This window comes from Peromyscus leucopus, chromosome 15, assembly GCF_004664715.2.
Source record: "Peromyscus leucopus breed LL Stock chromosome 15, UCI_PerLeu_2.1, whole genome shotgun sequence".
Classification (NCBI taxonomy): Eukaryota; Metazoa; Chordata; class Mammalia; order Rodentia; family Cricetidae; genus Peromyscus; species Peromyscus leucopus.
In genome coordinates, this window is record NC_051076.1 from 67,307,094 (window position 1) to 67,332,290 (window position 25,197).

Sequence of the window (25,197 nt, forward strand, 5' to 3'; positions counted from 1 at the left end):
GCGCGCAGCCGCAACCGGAAGCTCCTCTGCCCCTACCTTCTGCGCGCAGCGCCCGGTCCGCGCAGGCGCAGTGCGGCTCCGGCGGAGCTGTGGGAGGGGAGTAGGTCCGGGGGCCGGTCCCTGAAGATGGCGGAGGCGGGGGTGAATTGGGGGTCTCCCGGCGGAGCGCAGGTGAGCTTATCTGGAAGGGGACGGCTCGAGGAACGCGGTGGCTTCCGGGGAAGAGGAGCTGTGTCTGCTTTGACGTTGCAGGCTGGGCATCCTGGTGGCAGGTGTTGGGGGATCCAGGACCCGCAGGTGGGGCCTGCTGGGCGAGGGCACCCGGTTTACCTGGAGAGAGGTCGGCGGGCTCTAGGAGGGGGCAGCGGGCCCGGGGTGGGGTGGGGGGCAGGCTCGGGGCAGGGGCGCCGAGGTCTCCGGACGGAGGAAGAGTGCCCGAGTGGAAGACGGCTGGAGGACGGCGGGAAGGGCGACCCTGGAGGTCTGTTTGGGGACAGAGACGGGCAGGCTGCTGTCTAGCGTACACCTGACAGGGTTTGGATGACTTGTAGCCAGGGAGAAAGACTCGGGCTTGTCTAGGGGATGGGTCGAAATTATTAGGTAACATAATCGTAGTGAGTTTAGAATCTACCGACCCAAGAGGACACTCAGTTACTCAGAGTAGGGATTTGGGATCGGAAGTGAAACCCTTTTAGGTGGATCAGTGGGGTCAGCCAGAGAGAGCTCTTGCCAGGGCCTCGGAAGTCGGTTGGTGACAGTAATTGGGGTTTTGGGGTCGTTCAGTGGGGAGGAGCAGCCTGGTAAAGGAAAGCAGTGCCTTGCTGAGGATGGGGCTAGGGACGTGGAGAGGGTGTTAAAACTTGAGTGAAAATAACTCGAGTACGGTTAATGTTGGGAAAAGTTGTTCGGGGGTGGTGGTAGCTATGTCGTGTGTGTGTGTGTGTGTGTGTGTGTGTGTGTGTGTGTGTGTGTGTGTGTGTGTGTGTGTGTGTGTGTGTGTGTGTGTGTGTGTCGGGGGGGGGAGGATAGACCCTGAAGGGCTCGCTGTTTTGTAGGATTGGTGAGGAAATTCTTGGAGCTAGAGCAAATAGGCTTGACAGTTGGGCCCCTGAAGCTGGCTAGCATCGGCATCGCAAGGAAACTGACCGTGCCAATGAAAGACAGGCTCCAGTCCTGGGTACAAAAAAATGAAGGCTGCCATGCCGTGTGTCCCATTTCTACCCCACCCCCTTGCCTTTGGGGTTTGGCCCTGATGGTGAACCACTGAATGAAAACGAATAAAGGGGTGCCCCTTACTCATCAGTGCCCCGTGGGGAAAAAACAATGAACTGGTGTTCTCCTGTTTTCTTCCTCCATTCTTTTTCTGGATTTGTAATCCTACTGGTTTTATTTGTTTTCATGGTACTCAGCTCAACTATCTGTTATGGAATGACCAGTCTGTGAATCATTTATTTGTATTTGGGGAAAAGGTTGATGCTTTTTAAACTGATAATTGTGTTTTTAGATGAGGATATTGAAAAGGAAAAGACAATGTGCAGTTCAGTAAGAATAGTGTTTTCATTGTTTCTAGAAAATTACCCTCAAACAGTAGAGTGACATTTTCAAGGACTAAACTTTCTGTTTAAAGCAGTGACTGTTGCTTGCTTAGATTTCTCTGTATTTGGGTTTTAATGTGGAGAGAAAAGAGCTTCGATATACTCAGGGAATACTTTTTTCTCTCCAGAGTTCAAATGCATCTAGGCTGAGAGTCTTATCTATGTCCTTTTATTTAAGGAGGGTTAAACCATGTCGTTGAATTGTGTTTTTGTAATGCTGGTGCTTGTTCTGTTTTGTGAATGTTGTTTTAATGAGCACAGCATGTGTTGAAAAAAAATGGGCGGTAGTAATTTAACTTTATTATTTGGTGTTGTATCTGACTCGGTCCCTGAAGAGGCAGTCATCAGCAGATGCAAAAAACTTACCTATGTGACCACTAATTTCTGGAAAATGAATAATCTTGTTTGCTTATAATTGTTAAAAATCACATGGTTCTTAAGTTACTAGATTTTAACCAGGTGTGAGGGTGCATGCCTGAAATCCCAGTTCTTGGGTGGTGGAGGCAGGAGAATCAGAAGTTCAAGGTCATCTGTGGCTATGTATTGAGTTTGAAGTCTGCCTGGGCTAATGAGACCCTGCTTCAAAGACAAACAAAACAAAACAAAAACAAAAACAAACAACAACAACAAAAACAAAGCCTAGACTCCAACTGGTTGTTGCTCTATTTCGTTTTTGTGTTTTTTTGTTTTTTTTTCAAATGCTTATTACCTATAAGTTATTTTGGGGGCCACCATAAACTTCTATTTACTTGTAAAATGCTTAGAGTTACTTATGCCTCTCTTTTGTCTGAAAGTAATGGCATCAGTCCACTAACACAAATCACACGGGACAGTGTTTTTTCAGCTTTGATAATTTGTCATGGATCTTGCCCAAACTGTGTGAACTATTATTCTGTGTTCATTCATATACTTTATGGGAATTGTAGATCAGGGCTCAAGGTAGAATACTGCCTCTCCTCTGGTAAGTTTTCTCTTAGACTGTGCAAAGCGTTGTTTTGTAGTTAATAGTAGCTCATGAATAGGACCTTAAAAGCAGTTTCTTGTGGGTCACCTACGTTGTTCATGGGTGTTTGTGAAGGGCAGTGGAGGGAACTCTGTTCACGGAGGCTGCCAGGTTGGCCCAAATATGGCTACCTGGTAACAGCTTGACCATCTTGCAAAGTTACCCAGCCTATTTGAAGCCTGGTTTGGTGGCCCAAGTCTGTAATCCCCACACTCTGGAGGACAAGGAAGGAGAATCAAGAGATCTGAGGTCAGCCTTGTCTACATAGTGAAATCTTGTTTTAAACAACAAAACAAATTAACCTATCTGACTTTGTACAATGGGAATTAAAAACACCTGCCTATACTAACATTGACTCATCAGGAGCTGTTGAGGTATTATGCTTTAAAATTATTTGTAATAATCTAAGTTTTTTGATAAAATTAAAAAATTCGGAGAACCAAATTTCCATTTGATATAAGTATAATATTTAAATACATAGCTACATTTGTTTTAAGAAAATGTGAATCGCTAAAGGGACTTTAAAATAAATTATGCTACATTTGTTCCCAAAGCCTTTAAAATACCCCACCCTCCTAGTGCAATACAGAGATTATAAGCATGCTTTTTTAACTATTTTTAATTTTTTATTTATTATTACTGTTACCATCAGTGTGTCTGTGGGGGAGAGACAGCACACGTGTGGATGTTGGGACAACTTTTGAGGAGTTGATTCTTTCTTTCCACCTTGGGCTTCTGGATCTGTTACCTCGGAGCCACCTCACCAGCCCATTAAACATGGTTTTCTTCTAATAGGAACTTCGCTATTGTCTAGGAGGTAGTGAAGATTTTTGTGGGATTTCCTATCTGTTTGACCAACCTGCTTATTGTACGTATTTATATGTAATTGTCATGGAAAGATCCAGAAGTGGCCCCTGCTCCCCGAATGCGGTGCTGCACTGCTCTTCGTTGTGTTCTGAGGCAGTGTCTCATGCCTCCATGTCTAGCTTTGAACTTACTGTGTAGCTGACAGCAGCCTTGAGTTCCAGATCTTCCTGCCTCCACCTCTCAAGTGCTGGGATTTGCACCAGTATGCCCGGCTAAATTCACTCTTTCCTGGAGTTGTTAATTCACCTGAAGACTGTGACTCTATTGAAGTGAGTGAGAACTGTTAGGTTGATTGTGTTTCCCTCCCTCCCTCCCTCCCTCCCTCCCTCCCTCCCTCCCTCCCTCCCTCTTTGCCTCCCTCCCTCCCTGCCTTCCAGTCTTCCTGCCTCCCTCTCTTCCTCAACAGGTTTGGGCCACCACACGGCCTGCCTTCCTGGCTTGATGGCCCATTGTTGACTGTGGATACTGGAGAATTTTGAGTATGTGTATGAACTCTGAAAAAAATGCATACATACACATTTTTGTTTTTACTTTGCATGGACTAGATGGTCTCCTGGCCCCCTTCCAGTCCTTAAATTTTAGGACATTGATGGTGAAGTATTGTAGCCTTTATTTTTGTCCCTGGTAATTATATATCATTGTGCTGTGATGTAACCACAGTTAGTCCTTTGGTTCTGCTTCAAATAAACATGAAACAAATGCTGTGTTCTTTTTCAAGAAGACTTGTGGGGGTGAAGTAGGAACTGGAGAAGGGCTGCCAGGAAAGGTCAAATAAACAGCAGTGGAAAGAACACAAATGAACGGCTCCCAAGGTCTTCAGGAGACCGGCAGGATGAGGAAGGAGTCTCCAGTAGTCAGCAGCTCCATTGGAGGACAGAACCTCCCTCAGGGGATTGGGAAATACTGTGGGTACAATTTTGGGTATCACAAACCGGGGAGGCCTGCATTTAGTGGCCAGGAGCCAGGGATGCTAAATAATATGCCAGGCTCAGAACAGTGTCCACACAGCAAGAGATCACCTGACCTAAACTCACCAAGGCTTCGCTGGCAGTTTCTGGCCAGCTCTCTCTGGAAATGGATGGGACTAGCTAATTAAAGTAATTAATTTTTCTAAAAATACTGTTGAACCAAAGCTATATGTTGCTGTTAATTCCACTTTGGAAAAATTCATAGGCAGAACAATCGGTTTCTTGACTGTTATTCATGCTGTGTGGAGGGCTAAGATGGCTATGCCTGCTTAGAGTCTAGGCAGGAGAGTGGTTGGTCGCATACAGTGTGGAAGGGAGCCATTTGTGGTGTTTTGTTTGTTTTCTTGTTGTTATTTTATACTGTAAAGCATCTTTTTCACCTTGATGTAGTGTATGTACATTTCTATTCCGTAGGGCTGGAGAGATGGTTCAGTGAGGAAAGACTGGGCCCGAGCCTCAGCACTGCACAGTTGGATTTGGTAGCACACATAGTCTCAGCTCCAGGAGTAGGGTACATTCATAAGGGGGTTGGTGGAGGTGGGAGGATCAGAAGTTTAAGACCTACTTTGGCTAGCCTGTGCTATGTGAAACCCCACCTTAAAAAAAAAAAAAAAAACAAAACAAAGCTTATTGTTTAAGTGTTCATTAAATGGGATTGAAAATTAATAGGTTTTCTGTTTCATAATAGGAATTTCTTTAAAAGTTTCTTATTACACTTATGTATTGTGTGTATGTGTGTGTGTGTGTGTGTGTGTGTGTGTGTGTGTGTGTGTGTGTGCTTACATGTGTGGGCATGCACATGCCACATGTGTGTAGAGTTCGGAGGACAGTGTGCAGGAGTTGGTTCATTCTGTCTACCACATGGATTCTGGGAAATCAAACACTGTCATGAGTCTTGGTGGCAAGACCCCTTACCTACTGAGCCATCTTGCTGAGCCCATGATGACTGTTGACCATATATAAGCACCACTCTGATATTGAGACATTGAGTTTTGTTCCAAAATTTATGTTTAAGGTAGTTTGAAAATTAGAAACTTAGAGGCAGTGTATTTTAGATGATTAGATTTGCCTTTTCAAAGGACTGCTGAGCTGAGCCCAAGAGAGTTTGATCCTAGAAGAATGAACCTGACTTCACCTATGTGGTGCACCTATCCCTGTGGGCTAAGCAGGAAGATTGCTACATGCAGAAATACAGTGGAGATCTAATGGTGAATAAGAGCGACGTAAAAAGTTTATAACCCATAAAGCAGCTCTACAGATAATTACGAGGTAGCTGTTTGAAGTTCTGTCTGTGTGAGATGGCTCAGTAAAGCTAAGCCTGTGCTAAGTCTGACAACTTGGGTTTGATTCCGCAGGGCCCACGTGGTGGGAGAGGAGCCCGGCATCCACGGTTGTCCTCTGATTTCCACATGTGCACTGTGGCAAGCCTGCCCACTCACATAGTCACAAGACGTGCCGCTTAGGTACTGACTTAGAGAGAAGCCCAAGATATAGTGTAGTTGATTAAGATGAAAATAAATGACAAAGCAAAATGCCAACCTAGTGTTTTCACATTTCAAAACTGTTAGCATGCAGTGAGGGCAAGGTGCATGGCCGTTTGAGAAGCTCACCATCATGGAGAAAGCAAGGGAGTTGGACGATGGGTTTGATTCAAGCTATGCTTCTTACCAGGTGCATAGACTTAACCTTTCTTTGCTTGCCTCACTTGTAACTATACTTAGCTCTCAGGGTTGTTGTTATTATTTTAGTTTTTGAGACAGTGTCACAGCCCAGGATGGTCACATGATCCTCTAGGGATATTGTGAGGGTTAAGTGAGTCACCTGTGTCAGGTGCTTGGAAAGGGACATACAAAGTCTCCCACGTGATTTAACACAGGTGAAGGATCACTGCATTGACAGATGAGTTTGTGTTACTGTAAGGAAATACTGAAGGCAGGCTAACTTTGTAAAGAAAACAGGTTATTTTATTCACCATTCTGGAGATCCAAGGCCATATCTGGCTAGCACCAGTTGTGAAAGGGTGAGATCACATTACCAGCTAGGGAGAAAAGGGGCTGAGGTCTCAGTCTCTTCCCTCCCAGGGCAGTGCCCCCAACTAGCCCAAGAACATTCTTTTGGTGTGTGTGTCTCTTTAAAACATGTCTGATAGCCCAGGTTGGCCTCTAGCTTTCTATGGAGTTGAGGGTGACCGTGAATTCTCGATCATCACCATAAATGTGCCAAAGCCAGGCTGCCCCACCACCACCTCTAGGTTAGACCTTACCTCTTAGAGATCTCATCATCACAATGAGGCCTAAACTGCCAACACAGCAGTCCTGGGGAGACCCCAGCTGGACCCCAGCAGTCACTTTTGTTAGAGGAGTGAACAAACACTGAACCTTACCCTCAGAAGGCAGTTACTGGGTTGTGTTGCACATCTTGATGCCTTTCCTCGGCTTCCTCGGCTTCCTCATCACAGTTACCCCATGGTCGCAACACTTGGCTGACCACACTGCTGTGGTCCTGGGAACAGTGGCTGAGGTCTGGCTTTTCTGGCTGGTATATGTGTAGGTGGGTGCTTGTTGGGTTGGTTTTCAAAAGACGCTTGGGTGCAAAAATTCAGCAATGTAAGCATTAAACACGGGGATGGGTCCTTTTGTTCTGTGGACACTGTCCTCATGAGCAAATCACATTTTATTATCAAAAACTCCATTGTCTTCAGTCAGAATTTGTTGGTTTTGGGGAAAGTATAAGATATTAAATTGCACTGGGTGGTGGTGGCACATGCCTTTAATCCCAGCACTCGGGAGGCAGAGGCAGGAGGATCTCTGTGAATTCAAGGCCAGCCTGGTCTACAGAGAGAGATCCAGGAAAGGCGCAAAGCTAAGCAGAGAAACCCTGTCTTGAAAAACCAAAAAAAAAAAAAAAAGGTATTAAGTTGCAACTGATGGGGTGGAGTTTAGGCAGACAATCTGGAGATGCGGGTGTTCTTGTAGATCCCAGTAGAAGTATTTTGGATTACCTGGTTGGCTATTCTCTGAGGTAGGGAAAACTTTTTCTATTATTTTAATGCTGAGGGGTAGGGGTGTGTGTGTGTTTAGATGTGGGTATCTTCTGTTGTCCTCCACTGATATTTTGAGATAGGGCTAGGCCGGGCAGCCAGTGAGCTCCAGGCATCCTCTTGTCTCCCGGTCTCCACCCCTGGCATGCATCCCAGGTACAAGTCACCACACCCAACTTTTCCCGTAGGTGCTGGGGATCAGACTTAGGGCCTCATGCTTTTACTCTAAACTCTTCACTAGCTGAGCTGTCATTTCAGACGGTGAAGATTTGTTTGTATTTTATGTTTGTGGGTGTTTATGTGTGTATGTGGACCACATGCATGCCTGCTGTCCACAGAGCCCAGAAGAGGGCATTGATTCCTCTGGAACTGGAGCTACAGGCATTTGTGAGCTGCATGTGGGTGCTGGGAAGCTAAGTTCTCTGCAAGACCTCCTACTGCTGAGCCGTCTCTAGCTCTCTGGCTGAGGTCTCTTAAGTCACCTGTTGTATCCTAGTAAATATACATGTAGCACTTTTAATTTTATTTTTTTTACAGCATGCATATAAAGGCTCTTTTAAAGGGTTTTCTTATTGAGTAAATAATTTAAATAAACTAGTGTAACGAACTTGTTTCATTCCGTATCTGCCTACCTACTACTGAAGTGTGAAAACTTGGACAGTCATGTATCAGACACATGCTGATTTTTTTTCTTCTTTTCTCTTGTAGGATTTCTGGTAGGTTCCACGTTCAGACAAGATGTGGTACCATTGAAACATTGGTCTGCTTCGATTCACAGACAATTCACCTTTTCCACTGAGAAGCCTTATTTTATTTTACGGCTTAGGCCTACTGGACTTATGAAACCATGGCGGAAGGAAAGACCGAGTCACTGGGCCCAAAAAGTGTGGCCCCTATATTTCCTCTGTCACCAGCCAGAGTGTGAATGTGGTGATCCGAGGGGTGGTGCTCTTCTTCATTGGAGTCTTCCTTGCCTTAGTGTTGAACTTGCTCCAGATTCAGAGAAACGTGACACTTTTTCCACCTGATGTGGTCACAAGCATCTTTTCATCTGCATGGTGGGTACCACCATGCTGCGGCACAGCCTCAGGTATGTGTGAGGCATTGTGTTCTGGGTTGCTTACAAATGGATAGGGTATTGTCTAAGTGACAGATGGGTGTCAGGGGTTGAGGGTTGCACATGTGTGTGGGTGTGCTGCATAAACATGTGTGTGCCTGCACGTTGAGGCCAGAGGTCAGTGTTGGGGGTCTTCCTCAGTTATTCTCTAAACTGTTTTCTGAGACATTCTCTCACTTAATCTGGATGCACCAGTTGGGTAGACTGGCATCTTGCCTGTCTTGATCTCTCCAGCACTGGGATTCTTGGTGTGTATCACCACAATGTCTTTTTAATAGGTGCTGAGGATCTGAATTCAGGGCTTCATGCTTTTGTGGACAGCATTCTACCCTCCGAGCTAAGGATAAATAGAGTGCAATGGACTCTGTGAGTGAAGTTGGATATGTTTGGCACATGTATGCCATCATGTAGTGTGCCCCCCCGCCTCCCCCCAGCTGTGGAGCATTTCTGTTGTTCCCAGATCCTTTTGTGCTCTCTTCTGTTCCTTCGTTCCCCCAGCCTCAGGCTGCAGGGGCCCTGCTTTCTGTCCTCTGGGATCATCTCTGCCTTCAGTGCTGTCCCTGGGGTCATCCAGTAGGTACTCTGGGTACCTGACCCTGCACTTTTCAAATTGAACCATAAAACCAATTCTCGTTTGCTTCGGGGTCGGCAGTTAACATCTTTCATTTTTCTCACTTCATCTAAATATTACTAAGTTATTTTGGTAATAATTCAGGGTTGTTTAAAAGTTTTGATGTATGGGCTATAATTTTATGTTTGAAGCAGATAAAAATTTGATAAGTGTAATAATTTTATTCAAGTTGAAAACTTAATGTATTTTTATATTTTTATATATGCTTTTATTTTTGCTGCCTGGTTTTTAAATGTACCAGAAGAATAGTAAATATTTGAACAGATCAATGAGGTAGACTGTCTTTGCACAAAATCCTGATAATCCTGTTAGTGACTTTGACTATTTTCAATAGTGGCTTGTTGATGGCCAAGTAGAGCATTTCCAGATGCTCAAATGATGCCGAGCTCTGTAATGGACAGCTCTTTAGTTGTGTCTAATGACAAGGTCAATAGGTCAACACTGCTTTATATAATACAGTAATAGAAGGTGGTCATAGGCATGTGGAAGAAAATGGTTGTAATTCTGTATGTCTGTACTTAGTATACAGGAGTACTCTGAGACACAACGTGGGCACTCTTTGCCCTACATCCCAGAGCTAGAGATTGGAGGTGTGTCTGTCCAAGAGCTGAGGTTGACTGGTGGGATGTCTTCAAGTAATGTCATGAAACCTGCTGGACAGTAACGTAGCCCTGCTATGTGGACAGTCAGATTCCATGTGGCGCAGGTAGCCTTGGAACCTTTGGAGCCCTCAGTTAAGAGAAGTTCTCACGGTGCTTAGTCCTGGGTTTCCTGGGTAATGGTCCAAGGAGAGAAGAGAATGTGTATCTTCTCACTCTTATCTGCTGACCTACCTGTATTTTCCTTCATTTAAATTCAGAAGAGAAAACATTTCCCAGTAACTTCTAGTTCTTGTCTCCTCCAGGATGCAGATCACTTGGGTTCTAGATCCAGCAGCTGTCCACTTGAAGGTCTCATCCTGTTTACTGTAAAGGAACAGGAGTCACCCATCCCTGTAGTGTGGTCCTGGGAAGCTGATGGCTTCTTAGGGCACTGCTGGGGAGTCTCACGAGCTTCTGTGGATCACACTTCTTTCCTCTCATCTTCTTTTTTCTTTTTTAAGAGGATTTTTTTGGAGAATTTCTTTAATTTTTTTTTGAAATTAAAAAATATTTTTCCCCTTCCCTTTCCTTCCTCTAGCCTTTCCCATGTACCCCACCTTGCTTTTTGTAATTTGTGGCCTCTTTCTATAATTGTTGTTTTACACACACACACACACACACACACACACACACACACACACACACACACACACCTACCTAAATATGTAAGCACAACCTGCTCTGTCCACATAATGTTACTTGCATGTGTATATACATGTAAATATTTGTGTTAACTCTTTGAGAATTTCATACATACGGAATTTTGCTTTTTGTTTATTTGTTTTGAGATAGGGTGCCGCTGTGTAACTCTGGCCTGGAACTAACTCACAGTGTAGCTCAGGCTGGACAAAACTCAGAGATCCACCTGCCTCTGCCTCCTGAGTGCTGAGGTGAAAGGCCTGTGCCACCACACCCATCCCGTCCAGTGTATTTTGATCAGATTCACTTCCTATTCCTCCCTTACCTCCCACCCCCTTCCCAACTTGACATCCTCACCTTAACCTCCTTTCTGAATCTCACAGACTCCAAGTACAATTTGTACTTCCCCATATGCTGATGGATGTGGAACTACCATTGGGTAGTGGCCACATGCTTACAGAAAACCGATTCTTCCTCCCTCGGGAACCATCAACTGTCAGTAGCTCCTCAGCTAGGGGTGGAAGCCGGACCGTGTCCCCTGCTCCCTGCTGGAATGCCGACAGGCGTCATCTTGTGCAGGCAGCCGCGGCTGCTGTGAGTTCACTAGTGCCACAGCCCTGTAATGTCTGGAAGTTGTCTCACCAAGGTCCTCCCTGACCGTTGGTGCCGACGATCTCTCTCCACTATGTTCTTGGAGTGAGGGGCTGATACAGATGTCCCGTTTGTGCCTGAGCGCTCGGCAGAGCCTTCTCTCTGCGCTCTCACGGCTGTAGGTTTCTGTGCTGACTGCCATCTGCTGCACAAGGAAACTTCCCCAGGGAGATGTGATAGCTGCGCTAATCTACGGCCACAGATAGAGGTTTAGAGGGAGCTTGAGAGTAAGTCCATTTAGCAAAGTAAGAGGAGTAGCTTCACCTCTGGGGGTCGTGAGCTCCCTAAGTCTGGGTTCTTGGCCAGGTTTATGCTCTCGGCATGCGTTTTCTTCTGGGCATCGCCCTAACATTCTTGCCATCATTGTACCCATGGGCACATCTTCCCATGCCAGTTACTGCAACTCACAGGCTCACAGCTAAGTAGGACTGTTGATGAGTCACCGTCCTGTCCCCCCCCACACCCCACGTCCCCCGCTCTCCCCCCGCCCCCCATCCGTTGCCTGCACAGCACCTTTAGTATTATGAAAGCTAGCCAGCACGGAGGAAGCTTCCTGTCAGCACCAGCTTGATTTCTCCATGCCTTATGACCAAAGTGTGTGGTGTCTTCACCACAGAGGTCTAAACAAGCTTAGGAAGGCCGGTGTTATGTGTGGTGCACCAGAGCTGGAATTGGAAAATTTGTGTCTCTGAGATCATCAAGGAAGCCTTCTAAAGGATATCTTCTTATAGTCTTGTTATATTTGAAACCATACAATAAAAATCTCATGCATCCCAAGCTGACCTCAACTCACTCTGTAGGTGAGACTGGCCTTGAACTCCTGATTATCCTGCTTTCGCTTCCTGGGTGCTGGGATTAGAGACTTACTGTTACTAGTGCCAAAGAATAAATATTTAAAATACACAATTGCTGTATTGTGACTAAAAGAAGTAGAGAAGTTGTCTCCAAAGTCACAAGTAGCCAGACCTGTGAAAGTCATATGAAGGATTCTTCTCGTCAAGCGGTCCCTTACCTCTTTCCTAGTGAGGTCTCCATCCGCCCTGTCCCACCTCCACGGTGAGCCCACACACCTCACAGAGTTCCCCTTGGTGGACCCTCCTCCCCTGGCCCACCTCCATGGTGAACCACACAGCTCACAGGGTTCCCTTTGGTGGACCCTCCTCCCCGGCCCACCTCCATGGTGAACCACACAGCTCACAGGGTTCCCTTTGGTGGACCCTCCTCCCCGGCCCACCTCCATGGTAAACCACACAGCTCACAGGGTTCCCTTTGGTGGACCCTCCTCCCCGACCCACCTCCATGGTAAACCCGAACAGGTCACAGGGTTCCCTTTGGTAGTACTGGCCCCGCCCCCTGAGCTTGGAGATATTAGTCATTTTTTTCTGTCCTTGTTTTGACCCATCCCGCTTCCATGTTTTGTTGAGCACTCTGGGCTGAGAGAATGATGGCCTGTGTCTGACACACAATGTGGTGGCATGGTTTTCCCAATCTTTTTTTTTTTTTTTTTTTGGTATTTTGAGACAGGGTTTCTCTGTGTAGTTTTGGTGCCTGTCCTGGAACTCGCTCTGTAGCCCAGGCTGGCCTCGAACTCACAGAGATCCTCCTGGCTCTGCCTCCCGAGTGCTGGGATTAAAGGCGTGCACCACCACCGCCCGGCCCAATCTTGAACATACACAGGGTTAAAGCCTTTGTGACATACTTTGGGCTGTTTTTTTAATACTCCGAGCCTTTCTGGGCCCCACGCCTCCCTTCATGCTCAAACCTTACAGTTTCCTGGTAATGCTGCTTGTCTCTGGTTGTGCTTTGGTTCCTTCAGGCACCCCTCTTTGAGGAGAGAATTGTTTCCATGCCTGCCTTCAGGGTCACTTCTGTGGAACTTTCCAGACAGCCCAGCACTTTGCCCTGCTTATGTGCGGGAAGCAAGATGAAAGCCCTCAGCAGCTTGTCAGCTCTTGGTCCAGCCTTCAGGAATGCTGTGTCACTTCGCCCTTGTTGATGAATGTGTGCGTGTCTGTGCGTGGGTATGTGTGTTTGTGTGTGTAGGCCACAGGACAGCCTCAGCTCTTCTTCCTCAGATGCCATCTAACTTTTTGTTTTGTTTTTTGAGACAGTCTCCTATGGGCGTGGAACTCACCAAGTAGGTGTCTCTGCATCTCTGTGTGTGTGTGTGTGTATGTGTGTGTTATGTGTGTGAGATGTGTATATATATATGTGTGGTGTGTGTATGGTGTATGTGGTGTGTAGTGTGTATGGTATGTATATGTGTGAGAAGTGTATATGTGTGATGTGTGTGTGGTGTGTGTATGTGATGTGTGTGTGTGGTGTGTGTGTGTGTTTTTGTATTTGTGTATGTGTGTGTGGTATGTGTGTATGAAATATGTATATGTGTGATGTGTATGTGTGTGTTTGTATATGTGTGGTGTGTGTGTATTTGTGGTGTGTGTGTTTGTATGTGTGTGGTGTGTGTATTTGTGCATGTGTGTGTGTTATGTGTGGTGTGTGTCGTGTGTATGTGTGTGAGATGTGTATATATGTGTGTGGTGTGTGTGGTGTGTAGTGTGTATGGTATGTGTGTGTGTGTGTGAGATGTGTATATGTGTAATGTGTGTGGTGTGTGTGTTTTTGTATTTATGTATGTGTGTGGTGTGTGTGTGAGATGTGTATATGTGTGTGGTGTGTGTATGTGATGTGTGTGTGTGTTTGTATTTGTGTGTGTGTCTGTGGTGTGAGATATGTATATGTGTGATGTATATGTGTGTGGTGTGTGTGTTTGTGTATGTGTGTGTGGTGTGTGTGTTTGTGTATTTGTGCACGTGTGTGTGTGTGTGTGTGGTCTGTGTTTGTATGTGTGTGTGTGTTTGTGTGTGTGTTTGTGCATGTGTGTGTGTGTGGTCTGTGTGTTTGTGTGTGTGGTCTGTGTGTTTGTGTGTGTGGTCTGTGTGTTTGTATGTGTGTATGTGTGTGTATTTGTGCATGTGTGTGTGTGTGTGTGTGGTCTGTGTGTTTGTATATGTGCGTGTGTGTGTGTGTGTGGTCTGTGTGTTTGTATATGTGTGTGTGTGTGTGTGTGGTGTGTATTTGTGCGTGTGTGTGTGTGTGTGGTCTGTGTGTTTGTATGTGTGTGTGTGTATTTGTGCGTGTGTGTGTGTATTTGTGTGTGTGTGTGTATTTGTGCATGTGTGTGTGGGGTGTGTGTGTTTATTTGTGCATGTGCGTGTGTGGTGTGTGTGTATTTGTGCATGTGTTTGTGTATTTGTGCGTGTGTGTGTGTGTATTTGTGCATGTGTGCATGTGCGTGTGTGTGTGTTTGTGCATGTGTGTGTGTATTTTGCATGTGTTTGTGTATTTGTGCGTGTGTGTGTGTGTATTTGTGCATGTGTGTGTGTGGTGTGTGTGTGTGGTGTGTGTGTGTGTGTATTTGTGCATGTGTGCATGTGCGTGTGTGTGTGTTTGTGCATGTGTGTGTGTATTTGTGCATGTGTGTGTGTGTATTTGTGCAAGTGCGTGCGTGTGTGTGCGTGTGTGTGTGTGTGGTGTGTGTGTGTGTATATGTGCATGTGTGTGTGTGTGTGTGTGTGTGTGTGTGTGTGTGTGTGTTTAAAGTAGATTCTGGAGCTCAGACTCCAGTGCTTGGGCTCACACAGCAAGCGTTTCACCGACTCCGCCATATTCCCAGCCCTCTTTTTTCCCTTTTAAAATCCCCCGCAAATATCAAGAGCAAGATCCATTATGGGGCTTAAGTGTTGCTGAGTGAAAACATGATCTGCTTCTGCTGTGTCTCCGGGGAGGAGTGTCTTGCTGAGTGGTCTGGGTGTCTTCAACCCCCTCCCTGCTGGATGTCTAATTTAACTGTGCTCCTTTTCCTGCCTCGCTGCGCTGAGCACGCCACCCTGAGAGAGTGACGGCTTACTACTGGTGCTGCACAGACTCCTTTTGTCTCTGCTCTTGGCAGATTGTTACTGGGAATCACTTAAAGATATCAGAAGACACGTGATTTTACATCAGAGAACCATCTGATTAAGCAGGATTGTATTTGCATATGATTTTACACAGCATGATTTTAAGCCTCTTGTTTAAAAAAAAAAAATGGTGCAGAGAGAAGAGGAAGCCCAGACATACTCCACTGAGCTCTCAGACAGTAGATCCTCACTGCGCTGTGTATATTCCTATCAGACTGCCATGCTTTTATTTAAAGGAAAGAAAGAAAGACATTTAATGGGAAGTGACAAGCTTCCCCAAACTCTCCCTCTCAGTGAGCAGCTGAGCACCATGCATACTCAACGGACTTGGTTTTTTATTGGCAAATCCCAAGGTTGGCAGCATGGCCGTTTAAATTCCTTCTTTGTGTTTTCCCTTTCTCTTCTCAGTTGTCTCTCACTTGCATAGGAACAGAGTCAGTTTTACTTATTTATACTTTTGCACGTACATGTCAGCATCTCTGTATGATAATTCTTTACCTGTGGCATCAGCTGCTGAGGAAAATTGACTTGGAATGCCTGCTCTGGTTGGATTTTTACTCAGCCACAGGCAAACAGGAGAAAGATGCAGGGGATGGAGAGAATTAATTGATATACAGATAGATGAAAGATGATAGTGGATGATAGAGAGTGGCTAGGTGATGATAGATGGTAGATAGGTGATAGGTAGATGCATCAGCATCAGTATGCATCTGTATATGTATGCATATGTTCTATAGAGAATAGTGGAATGGCAAGGCAAATGAGCTGTTTGCGATACCCCTTGAGGAAAAAGTGTCATTTAGACATGTTTCAATTATTAGGTATGCTTGTCATTTTAATCATGTAGAAATTTAGAAATGCTGTCACTTCATCCCGTGGGATTTTTCAGTAGTGCGTTTTAAATAGGACCATAACACTGATTTTCTTTGTGTGTGTGCATGTGTATGTAGAAGCATGTGCAAGTACACACGCATGTATGTATGTGGAGGCCCAGGGAATAACCTCGGCTGTCACCCCACAGACACAGTCTACCTTAGCTTTTCTTGTTTGGGTTTGCACTCAGTTCCTTGGGCTCGCAAGGCAAGCACTTACAAACTGAGCTATCACCAGGCCCTGAGACTTACATTTTCTAGCAGCCATTGGAGCTCTCTGCATTGCTGAGCTTTGGTCTCGGGATGGCCTGTGAACCACCTGTTCCCAGCTAAGCTAAGGTGTAAAGAGCATAGAGCTGGTCATCTCTTTCCCACGCTGCTCCATTGCTCTACTCGCCTGTGGCTTTTGAATACTAGTTGGTTTCCAGTGTTCATTTTCTTTTTTACTCTTTTAATTTATATTTAAATTTTAAAAGGGTGCGTATTTATGTGGAGAGATGGTGCTTACTGTTCTTTCAGAGGACCTGAGTTGGTCACATTGGCTTACAACCTCCTGTAATTCAGGGGATCCTGGGTCTTCTTCTAGCCTCCGTGGCACCCAAATGCACATGGGTACTAAAAGGCACACATGCATACATACGCACAAATTTAAGAAGTAATCTTTAGCAAATAAATACATTTTCCCTGTGGGCTTGGGAGCTGGCTCAGTCAGTGAAGTGCTTGCCTTGGGAGCGTGAGGACCTCTGCTTGACCACTCATCACTCACGTTTAAAAGAAAGAAAGAAAAAAAAAAAGCTGGCCACAGTGGTCCATGCTTGTACTCCAGTGCAGAAGAGGCGGATATAGGTGGGTCTCTGGGGCCCACTGGGCCACTCACCTAGTTCCAGGGCAGTGAGAGACCATCTCAAACAGCAAAGTGGTGGTGGCTGAGGAGTGACAGACAGCTAAGCTTGGTCTTTGATCTCCACAAGTTCCAGAACACATTCCTGAGCATGCACAAAACATACACATAAATGTTAAGTCTTCTAAGTGAGTAAAATGCTGAGATTTGGTAAGTAAAGCTAGTGAAAATAGTTGAGGTCTTAGTTGTGGATATCTTATACACAGGTACTGTATTAATTATTACTTACCCAGGTAGGAGTCAAGATGTTATTTCCCAAAGCAAAAACCACACTGAGGTTTTCTTCTTACTTTTTAACAGCAGACTTACATATTATCTATAAATTTGTAGTTTTTTGTTTGTTTTTGAGACAGGGGTCTGACTATGTATTAAGTAGACCAAGCTGTCCTTGAACTTTTTCTCAGTGCTGGCATTAAAGGTGTGCACTGTCATCCCTAGCAAATCTGCCATTTTTGTGTACCCCGTGCCCTTCCTCTTTTCTGTGTGTCGGAGGAAGGACTGTGGCCTGCAGCCTTTTGTTGTCATTGGAGCGGTGCTATGAGAAGGATGGGGTGAAAGACTGTCAGGAGAGAGAGAGTGCTGGGTCAGACAGGAAGCGGGCAGGGCAGGACAGGGCAGTCAGGACCTTGGGAGCCTGGTGTGTAAGCAAGGCTGCTGTGTGAGTTCACAGGCCGGCTGCCTCACCTCCCTTAGATTCTGCTTGTGAGGAGTAGCATGCTTAAGTGAGGAGAGAGTAACCGTGGACCTTCAAGTCTCGAAGAGGCCGTTAGGAGCTACGGGAGTTAGTGTCTCTGGCTCCTTGTGAGTCGCCCCCCACCTCTCCAGTGTGTGTAGCCTTGAGAGTGCTGCAGGTCTTCAGAGCCCTCTGCAGGGCTGCTGCTCCTCCTGTTTCCTTTGGAAGGTAAGTTTAAAGATGCCGGCATCGCTTAGTCATTCGGATGCAGTTTTCTTTTTGAAGAGCCTTGAAGGCAGGGCTGTAGTGATTTGTGTAGATAATGCTGCCCTGCAGTGCTGGTGCTGACTGACTTTTCTTTCTTCTTTTCACAGCTGTGATTGGGTTGTTGTACCCCTGCATTGACAGGCATCTAGGAGAACCACATAAATTTAAGAGAGAGTGGTCCAGTGTCATGCGCTGCGTGGCAGTGTTCGTGGGTATCAATCACGCCAGTGCTGTATCCTTTATGAAACATGCAGTAATGATGGCCTGACTACAGCCCCTGTAGTCCACTCTGGTTTCCTCACGTTGTCACAACACGGTGCTGACCCAGTTGTTGAGACCCCAGGGTAGCAAGTGTGCGGTTAGCGGAGGGGTAGAGCCTGGCTTAAGCTCCTTTGCACTTCCATGTCCAAACTCGACTCGCGAGGCTGCTGATTCCTTACATGTAATTTTGTTCATTCAGAAATGAAACAGGTGCATTTTCAACACCCCCGTCCTTCTTTCTTCTCTTAGGATTTGCGAGTAAGATAGTTTTAGGTCCTCTTTGAAAAGTAGAGTCTTAAAGAAGGTATACTGACACTTACTGGTTTTACTCAACACCAGAAAGTACCCTTGCTCCCCCAACTTCATTACGAGACCGGGTCTCTCTGTGCTAGCTAACCCCGGCTGGCTGTGACTTCCCGCCCTTCCGCTTTAGCCCCTAGTGTAGTTTTCTGTGCAGTTCTTGTTTGTTTGGGGGTTTATTTCCAACATTTCTGTTTTGTGTTTTTCATTGGGAAACAGTGTGGTCAACTTGCTAACCTGTATCAATGCAGTCTGGATCCTTACCAGTGATCTTCAGCGTCTCATCCTGACATCTTTCTTTCTTTCATTTTAATACTTTCTATTGAGTTTGTTCTTGGACAGTTTCATACATTGAGTGTGCAGCACGCTCTGAGACTGCGACCCCACCCTCTCTTTATTATATTTCCTCTCTGCAAGTCCTTCCCCCCCCCCATCCTTGACTTGTCGGGGTTTTTTTTTTTCTTTTTATTTGTTTTGATGTCCACTGAATTTCACCGGGATCTCACCCGTGTGGCAGTGGATGTCTCCTTTGGAAGTATCCTTTGGAGCTTGTGGGCTCCTCAGTGTGTACACACCTGAAGAGGATGACTTGCTCTCCCTCACAGTCCATCAGTAGCCGGGACTTCATCAGGAGAGGTGGAGGAAGGACTCCGTGAGCCTCTCTCTAGCCATGACTGACTATCAGTAGGCCCGTTGTAGGCAGCCATGCCTGTGAAGTCATGTCTGCATTAGCTGTGCCATGTCCAGAAGACAGTATTCACTGCCCGCCCTTCTCCTCACCCTCAGGCTCCTTATATCCTCTCCACATCCCCTTCTACAGTGGCCTTTGAACCTTGCAGGGAGTACTATAGAAGTCCTGTGTAGGGCCAGGCACTCACTCATCCCTTACTGTTAGCACTTGGAGCAGCCATCTGTCTTTGTATTTACCCCCCATTTATTTCATTGCAAAAAGAGACTTACCTGGTTAAGGACGGATGGGGGTAGCATTTATCTATGGGGCAAATGTAAACGTTTAGAAGACAGCATGGCACCATGACAGCTTGGCAGCAGCAGGATCACGTCCAGGACCCGAGTCCTCCACAGCCTTGGGGTTTTGACGGCCTTTAGGACAGGTATGAATTCTCTCTTGTGGACTGAGCTTGGACTCTGAGAAGAGAGTGCTTGGTGCCCACATAACCGGGGTACCACTATTGCACCTGTGCACATACCTTGCCTAGCAGGTTGGTGTTGTAAATCATAGGGCTCACAGGTCAGTAAGATGCCTTTTCTCCCCACCAGCTAGTATAGCGCCTTCAGCTTTATGAAAGCTAGCCAGCAGGGGCAAGCTTTCAGCTGAGTTGTGGCTTGATTTCTAGTCACCTTGCAATTATATATTACACCTTATGTTATCTTCAGGGTCTTATCACCAACTAGTTCTGGTAGGTAACCAAGAGGAATAGCAAGAGCCTGGATTGTCTTGGAAGCCTCTGGGGCCTCCTTGGCCAACAACTCATGAGGAAGTGTCTCACACTTGGCACTAGGGTTTTCATTTAGTAGCTCTTGGCTCTCAGGCGCAGCTTTATCCAGACATGCAGGATATCGCCCTTCTAATTTATTCTCTTTCTAATTTAAAGATTTAAAATTGGCTTACAAACTGCCAAGCGTCTATATGACTTTTTCCTACATCTTTCCCTGCCTCTCCCCACAGCTTTCCATGTGGGTGCTGGGATCCTAGCGGGTCTCCCTGCCTGCACAGCAGCCCATTTCCCCACTGAGCGTCTCCCCAGCCTTGTTTTGCTTTTTAGGTGGAGGAATTTGAACAGCCCTTTCTACAGCTTTAAAAGCCATAGCATTTAATATGTGTTTTTGGCTTTGTTCCCCTTTCCCTTTGTTTCTTCGTGAAATACTTAAACATAGCAATCTTAGCTGTCACGTCTACCTTTTAAAGAAAATAGAAGATGTTTACAAAATTTATAGCAAAGACTTTTCATATTAGGTTACTTAGGGTTTGGAAAAACCACAAGGTATAGCTTCTGAAATTGATATATTTGACTGATTTACCCTAAAAGCCTCCTTATTGTGCTAAATAACTTAATCTAGTTAGCAAGATGGACCCCGTTACTATTGTCCTGCTGTTTATTTATGTGAATGCCTCTTGCACAAAGTGCTGAGAACCTTGTGTTTAGAGTGTACATACAAGGACAGCTAAAAGAAGAGAGAAACTTCCCCAGATGGACTGCTAGTTCCTTGATAAATCAGCCACTCACAAGGACTGATCTCTAGAGAGTGGCATACAGCTGTCCTCAGAGGCTGAGGACTTGGCAAGCGGGCCTTTTGTATGCTGCTTTAGTGAGAATGTGGGAATGGTGGGGGAAAGTGTGATATCCCTGGACTCCAGAAGTGGCTTCTTAGGCATGTTTTGGGGGGCAAAGAAATGAGAGACTTTTGTAGTACTAACAAGGCCAGTTAGTTTGGTCAGATCTCTAGTCCAACAAGGAGGCAGTTACAGAGCCAATGTGGAGCCTTTGAGGCATAGAAAATTCCCTTTTAATGACACTCAGAATTAATTTTCTTAGTGTAATCCTTTAGCAAAAAATAAAAAATCAGAAAATTGAATTCATAAAGCTTCATTCTGCTTAGAGATTTTTGAGTAAAAGGGGCCATATATTTGTGAATAGATGCTTAAGTGTGTGCCAGAAATAAAATATCATCAGAGCAAAGTGCCCCGCTAGAAAGTCGCAGGCACTAGAATCCTTTGGCAGGGGGAAGGTAATGTTCACTTCAAGGCTTTATCCTCAACAAATTAAAACCAGAGCAGTTGACATAATAGAAGGGATGCTATGTCCTTGGTGCTCTTGTTCTGAACTGCATTATTATAAAATGTGTCTGTCAGTAAATCACACAGCCAGTGTGGTACCCTGTTAATAGCTGTCAGCTCTTCAATTTCCAAGTTCCTGTATGATTTTCAAGTACTTCTAAACATTTTTGAGAAGTATTATTGGTTTTCTTTACTTCTTTCTTTTCTTTTCTTCTTTCTTTCTTTCTTTCTTTCTTTCTTTCTTTCTTTCTTTCTTTCTTTCTTTCTTTCTTTCTTCCTTCCTTCCTTCCTTCCTTCCTTCCTTCCTTCCTTCCTTCCTTCCTTTCTTTCTCTTGTCCCCCCTCTCTCTGTCTCTGTCTCTGTCTCTGTCTCTTTCTTTTTTAAAGGTGTGTTCTCTTAGCACTACTATCCAAAGTGCACAGTTACATGTTTAGCCACAAAGGCACTTCCTAAAGAATGCCTGACTTTACAATTAGGAATGTGTGTAGCCTTTTTTTTTTTCTTGGATGGGTTACAAGAAGTACTTGATGTTACTTTAACATCATGTGTTGTGATAAAAGGTCTAGGACATTCCAGAAGAATCAAGTCCCTCCTCATTATAGAGTGACTTCTCTCATTGTGGAGAAGTGAAGAGTTGGTGTCACCTGCTTCCTTAGTTTGTGATGGCTCCTTAGCACGGGTCTCAGAAAGTAGACTTTGACAACAGCTTCCAGTTTTCTCTCACGCTGGCTGCACTGTCAGTAGGGCTGTGGTGGACTTTTGACAGATCCCGAAGTGGTTTTGGCCTTGGTGTTGGAATCGCTTTCTTAGCAACTGTTGTCACCCAGCTGCTCGTCTACAATGGTGTTTATCAGTAAGTATTGACCTTCTCGTTACCTGGTTGCTATGTAAGCAGCAGAAACTGCATTCAGAATTGAGGATCTCGATGGAGTTCATCAGTTTAATGTGCAGTATCACTTACTTTCGTTATGCTTGTCTTCAGTGCCCTTATTTCTGCTCCATGGGTTATTAAAATATTTCTGTTGTTCTAGATACACATCTCCAGATTTTCTCTATGTCCGTTCTTGGTTGCCATGCATATTTTTTGCTGGAGGCATAACAATGGGGAACATTGGTCGTCAGCTGGCAATGGTAAGCTGAGGCCCATGCAGTGTGTGAGGTGCATGATACCATTCCTCAAATTGGCCATCGGTCAAGGGAACAAGCATCGATGAAGACAGTGTTCTTTGAACTCTTTTGTACTTTCATTGAAATAAATCATTTGGAAGAATTTAATCTGAGGAGTATTGATACTTAAGGAACAGCTGGAGAGAAAAGGAAAACTAGGTTATGGGTGGTATGGTAGAATTTGTTAGCCATATAGTGATACTTGATTCTTGTTGCTTTGTTTTTGTTAGTTTACAGTTTTCTAGTCCATCAACAAAGAACAATCTCTTTTTTTTTTGATTCAGAGTCTCAAGTAGCCCACCTTGTCTTGAACTCACTATGTAGCTTAGGATGGATGACCTTGAATTTCTGGTCTTCCTGCTTCCACCTCTTGAGTGCTGGGATTACAGGCCTGCTCCGCTATACTTGGAGTATGGGGTCCTGGAGATTGAACCCTGGGCCTTTTTCATACTCAGCAAGCATTCTTATCAACGGAGCCACGTCCTCAGCCCCTAGTAAAGGAACAGTTTTGAAAATGAAAAGGACATATTATTATAGTGTTTATAAACTAAGACTATTTCAAGCTGATCAAGATGCTCATTTTAGTTATGAATGAAAAAGACTCTGATAACCCTGGTCATGGGGCAAGAGTTACACAGTGACGTTGAGAGGCGACAGCAGTAATTGCTCTTACTTGAGTTTGGCCAGCTGGGAGAATTGTGATTGACTTGCTGTCCTTTTGATAATCTGAACACCCAGTTCTAACGCTGTGTTTCTTTTCCTTTGAATTTCAACTATTCGTTTTGGTAGCTATATTTTTAGAAGATTGTTTTAATTTCGATCCTTTTTATTATAATGTATTTATTTATTTTTTTTGTTAAATCATAGAGTGATTTGAAATAATGATTTGAATGCAGCACTGTCCTGAAGCTCATGGCTTACCTTTGGCTGATCTGTGAGCACAGAGGAGACACACTGTGCCCTTCGTATTACAGGCTTTCCCTGCATCACCGGCTCCTATAGCCTGCAGTATGGAAATTATGTTTTCTTGTGTCCTCCACTGCTGCCCGTAGATTTTTCACTTTGAGAATGCCATTGTGTATCTCTTCGTTGTCTGAGGAATAAAGTGAACATATTAAGACTTTCATTTTTTATAGCATTGTAATTTGTTTGGAAGTTGCAATTCACAAGTGATTTTAAATCTGTTAACTTTTGACCTTTTAACCTTGCAGTATGAATGTAAAGTTATTCCTGAAAAATCTCATCAAGAGTGAAGAAGGCAAAAATCAGTCTTTTCTCTAGGAAGCCATGGGAAAGCGGCGTGTATATGATAGGCACACCAACGAAACTTTGGACTGTAAAATTGCGAGGATGCAGTTTTTCCTTGATGGTGTGTGTGTGTGACACACACGTTTCTGCAGTCTGTGATTGCTTCTGTAAATCAGTTACCAACCTTTCGGTGTTTGAGTTCAATAAATGTAAGATATATGTGCACTACATGAAAGATATGTTTATGAGTACATGAAATTTCTAAATTTTTTAAACATACCATGCATTGTATCACAATGTTGATGTGCCAAACTAGGCTATTACTGTCACAGAGAATAAGAATGCTTTGAACAATTTAGAAATTTAGTGAAACAGAAGAAGAAAGCTAAAAAGAAACCGAACAGAAAGCAAATGGGTAGCTGGTCTTACCTCTCACTGACTGTCGTGCCTTTTCCTGTTTCTAAGCAGCTGTGTGTGTTCCGAGCACTCCGTGTGGGCTTGGTCTCTGTTTCAGAGTTTCGCTCTTACTGTGTTAGCGATGAACTTCCCGTAGACGGTGTTAAACTGCAGTACTGCAGGCATCCAAAGACTACTTTTCTGTGTTGACAGACTACCAGAGGTGTATGTGATGTCAGGGGCGTTACCAGCATTAACCTACTTTGAGTCTCGATTTGGAAAAGCGTAACTAAAAATTAGGGGATTTGACTAGATAAATGTGTTTGGGGAATACTGTGTGGCCTTCATTTCTGCCACAGAAACCAAAGTGATATTAGCTGTTACTTGGTTCGGAAGCTCACTGCTCTAGCACATGGATGATTAATGAACACCGGGCATGTAGATCAAAGTGAAGGCTCTGAACTACTACTGGGTCGAGAAAGCAGGCTATGCTGGTGGGCCAGGCCGGGGCACCGACCAGCTCTGGCGGGCCTGAGTCTGCTGCCTTCCCAAGTGCGGTCCGAGGATGGTGGACGCAGGACTCCTGTGTGCTGCTGTCTGCTGCTGAGTGGTTCCATCCTTGGAGAGTGAATCGAGAGAGCACTCACAGAGCTTCCTGGCCCATCTCATTAACAACTCCTGCCGTTTACTTACGGTTTAAGTGTATCAGCGGACTTCCCACTCGCTCTTCCTTTCTGAAATTGTTAATTAGCTGGCATACGAGGGTAAATGATTCCGAGTACTGTGGTGTGCGTGTGCTTATGTGTTGAATGTGTGAGAGAAAATGTATACATGTGTTTGTGTGTGCATGTGCCCATGCGTTCCTACAGTGTCAAGTAGATATTTTAAATCTTTTTCTTTTAAAGCAGTACTGAAATCTTGTACACCAGAGTGTAATGTGCTTTGTGTTCTCAGGCTAAGGGTGTGAGCATCCCAAGAGTGTCCATGTGGAATATGTGTACACAAGGCCAATGACAGGAGTGGAGAGCACACCACTATTGTTTATTAGTCTGTCTTTCAGATGCTGTTCATTAGAATAAATAAGGTCTATTTTTAGAATCAAATTTGTAAACACTATAAAATCTTTAATAAGTTATAAGGTCTATGATATGTTTTCTTTGAAAATTGCTGTTGAAAGCAAGATGTATTAAATATGTAACTATCA

General features: G+C 44.8%; 1 protein-coding gene across 1 annotated transcript; it reads left to right on the forward strand.

The window, feature by feature from the left end:
• The first annotated feature begins 195 nt into the window (after positions 1–195).
• Insig2 (insulin induced gene 2) lies at positions 196–25,197 on the forward strand. The gene is given in 7 exon segments (XM_028893942.2): positions 196–297; positions 8,182–8,342; positions 8,345–8,563; positions 17,932–18,056; positions 21,869–22,035; positions 22,214–22,313; positions 23,561–25,197. Coding segments are annotated over 6 exon segments (675 nt in total). The 5' UTR covers positions 196–297; positions 8,182–8,320; the 3' UTR covers positions 23,603–25,197.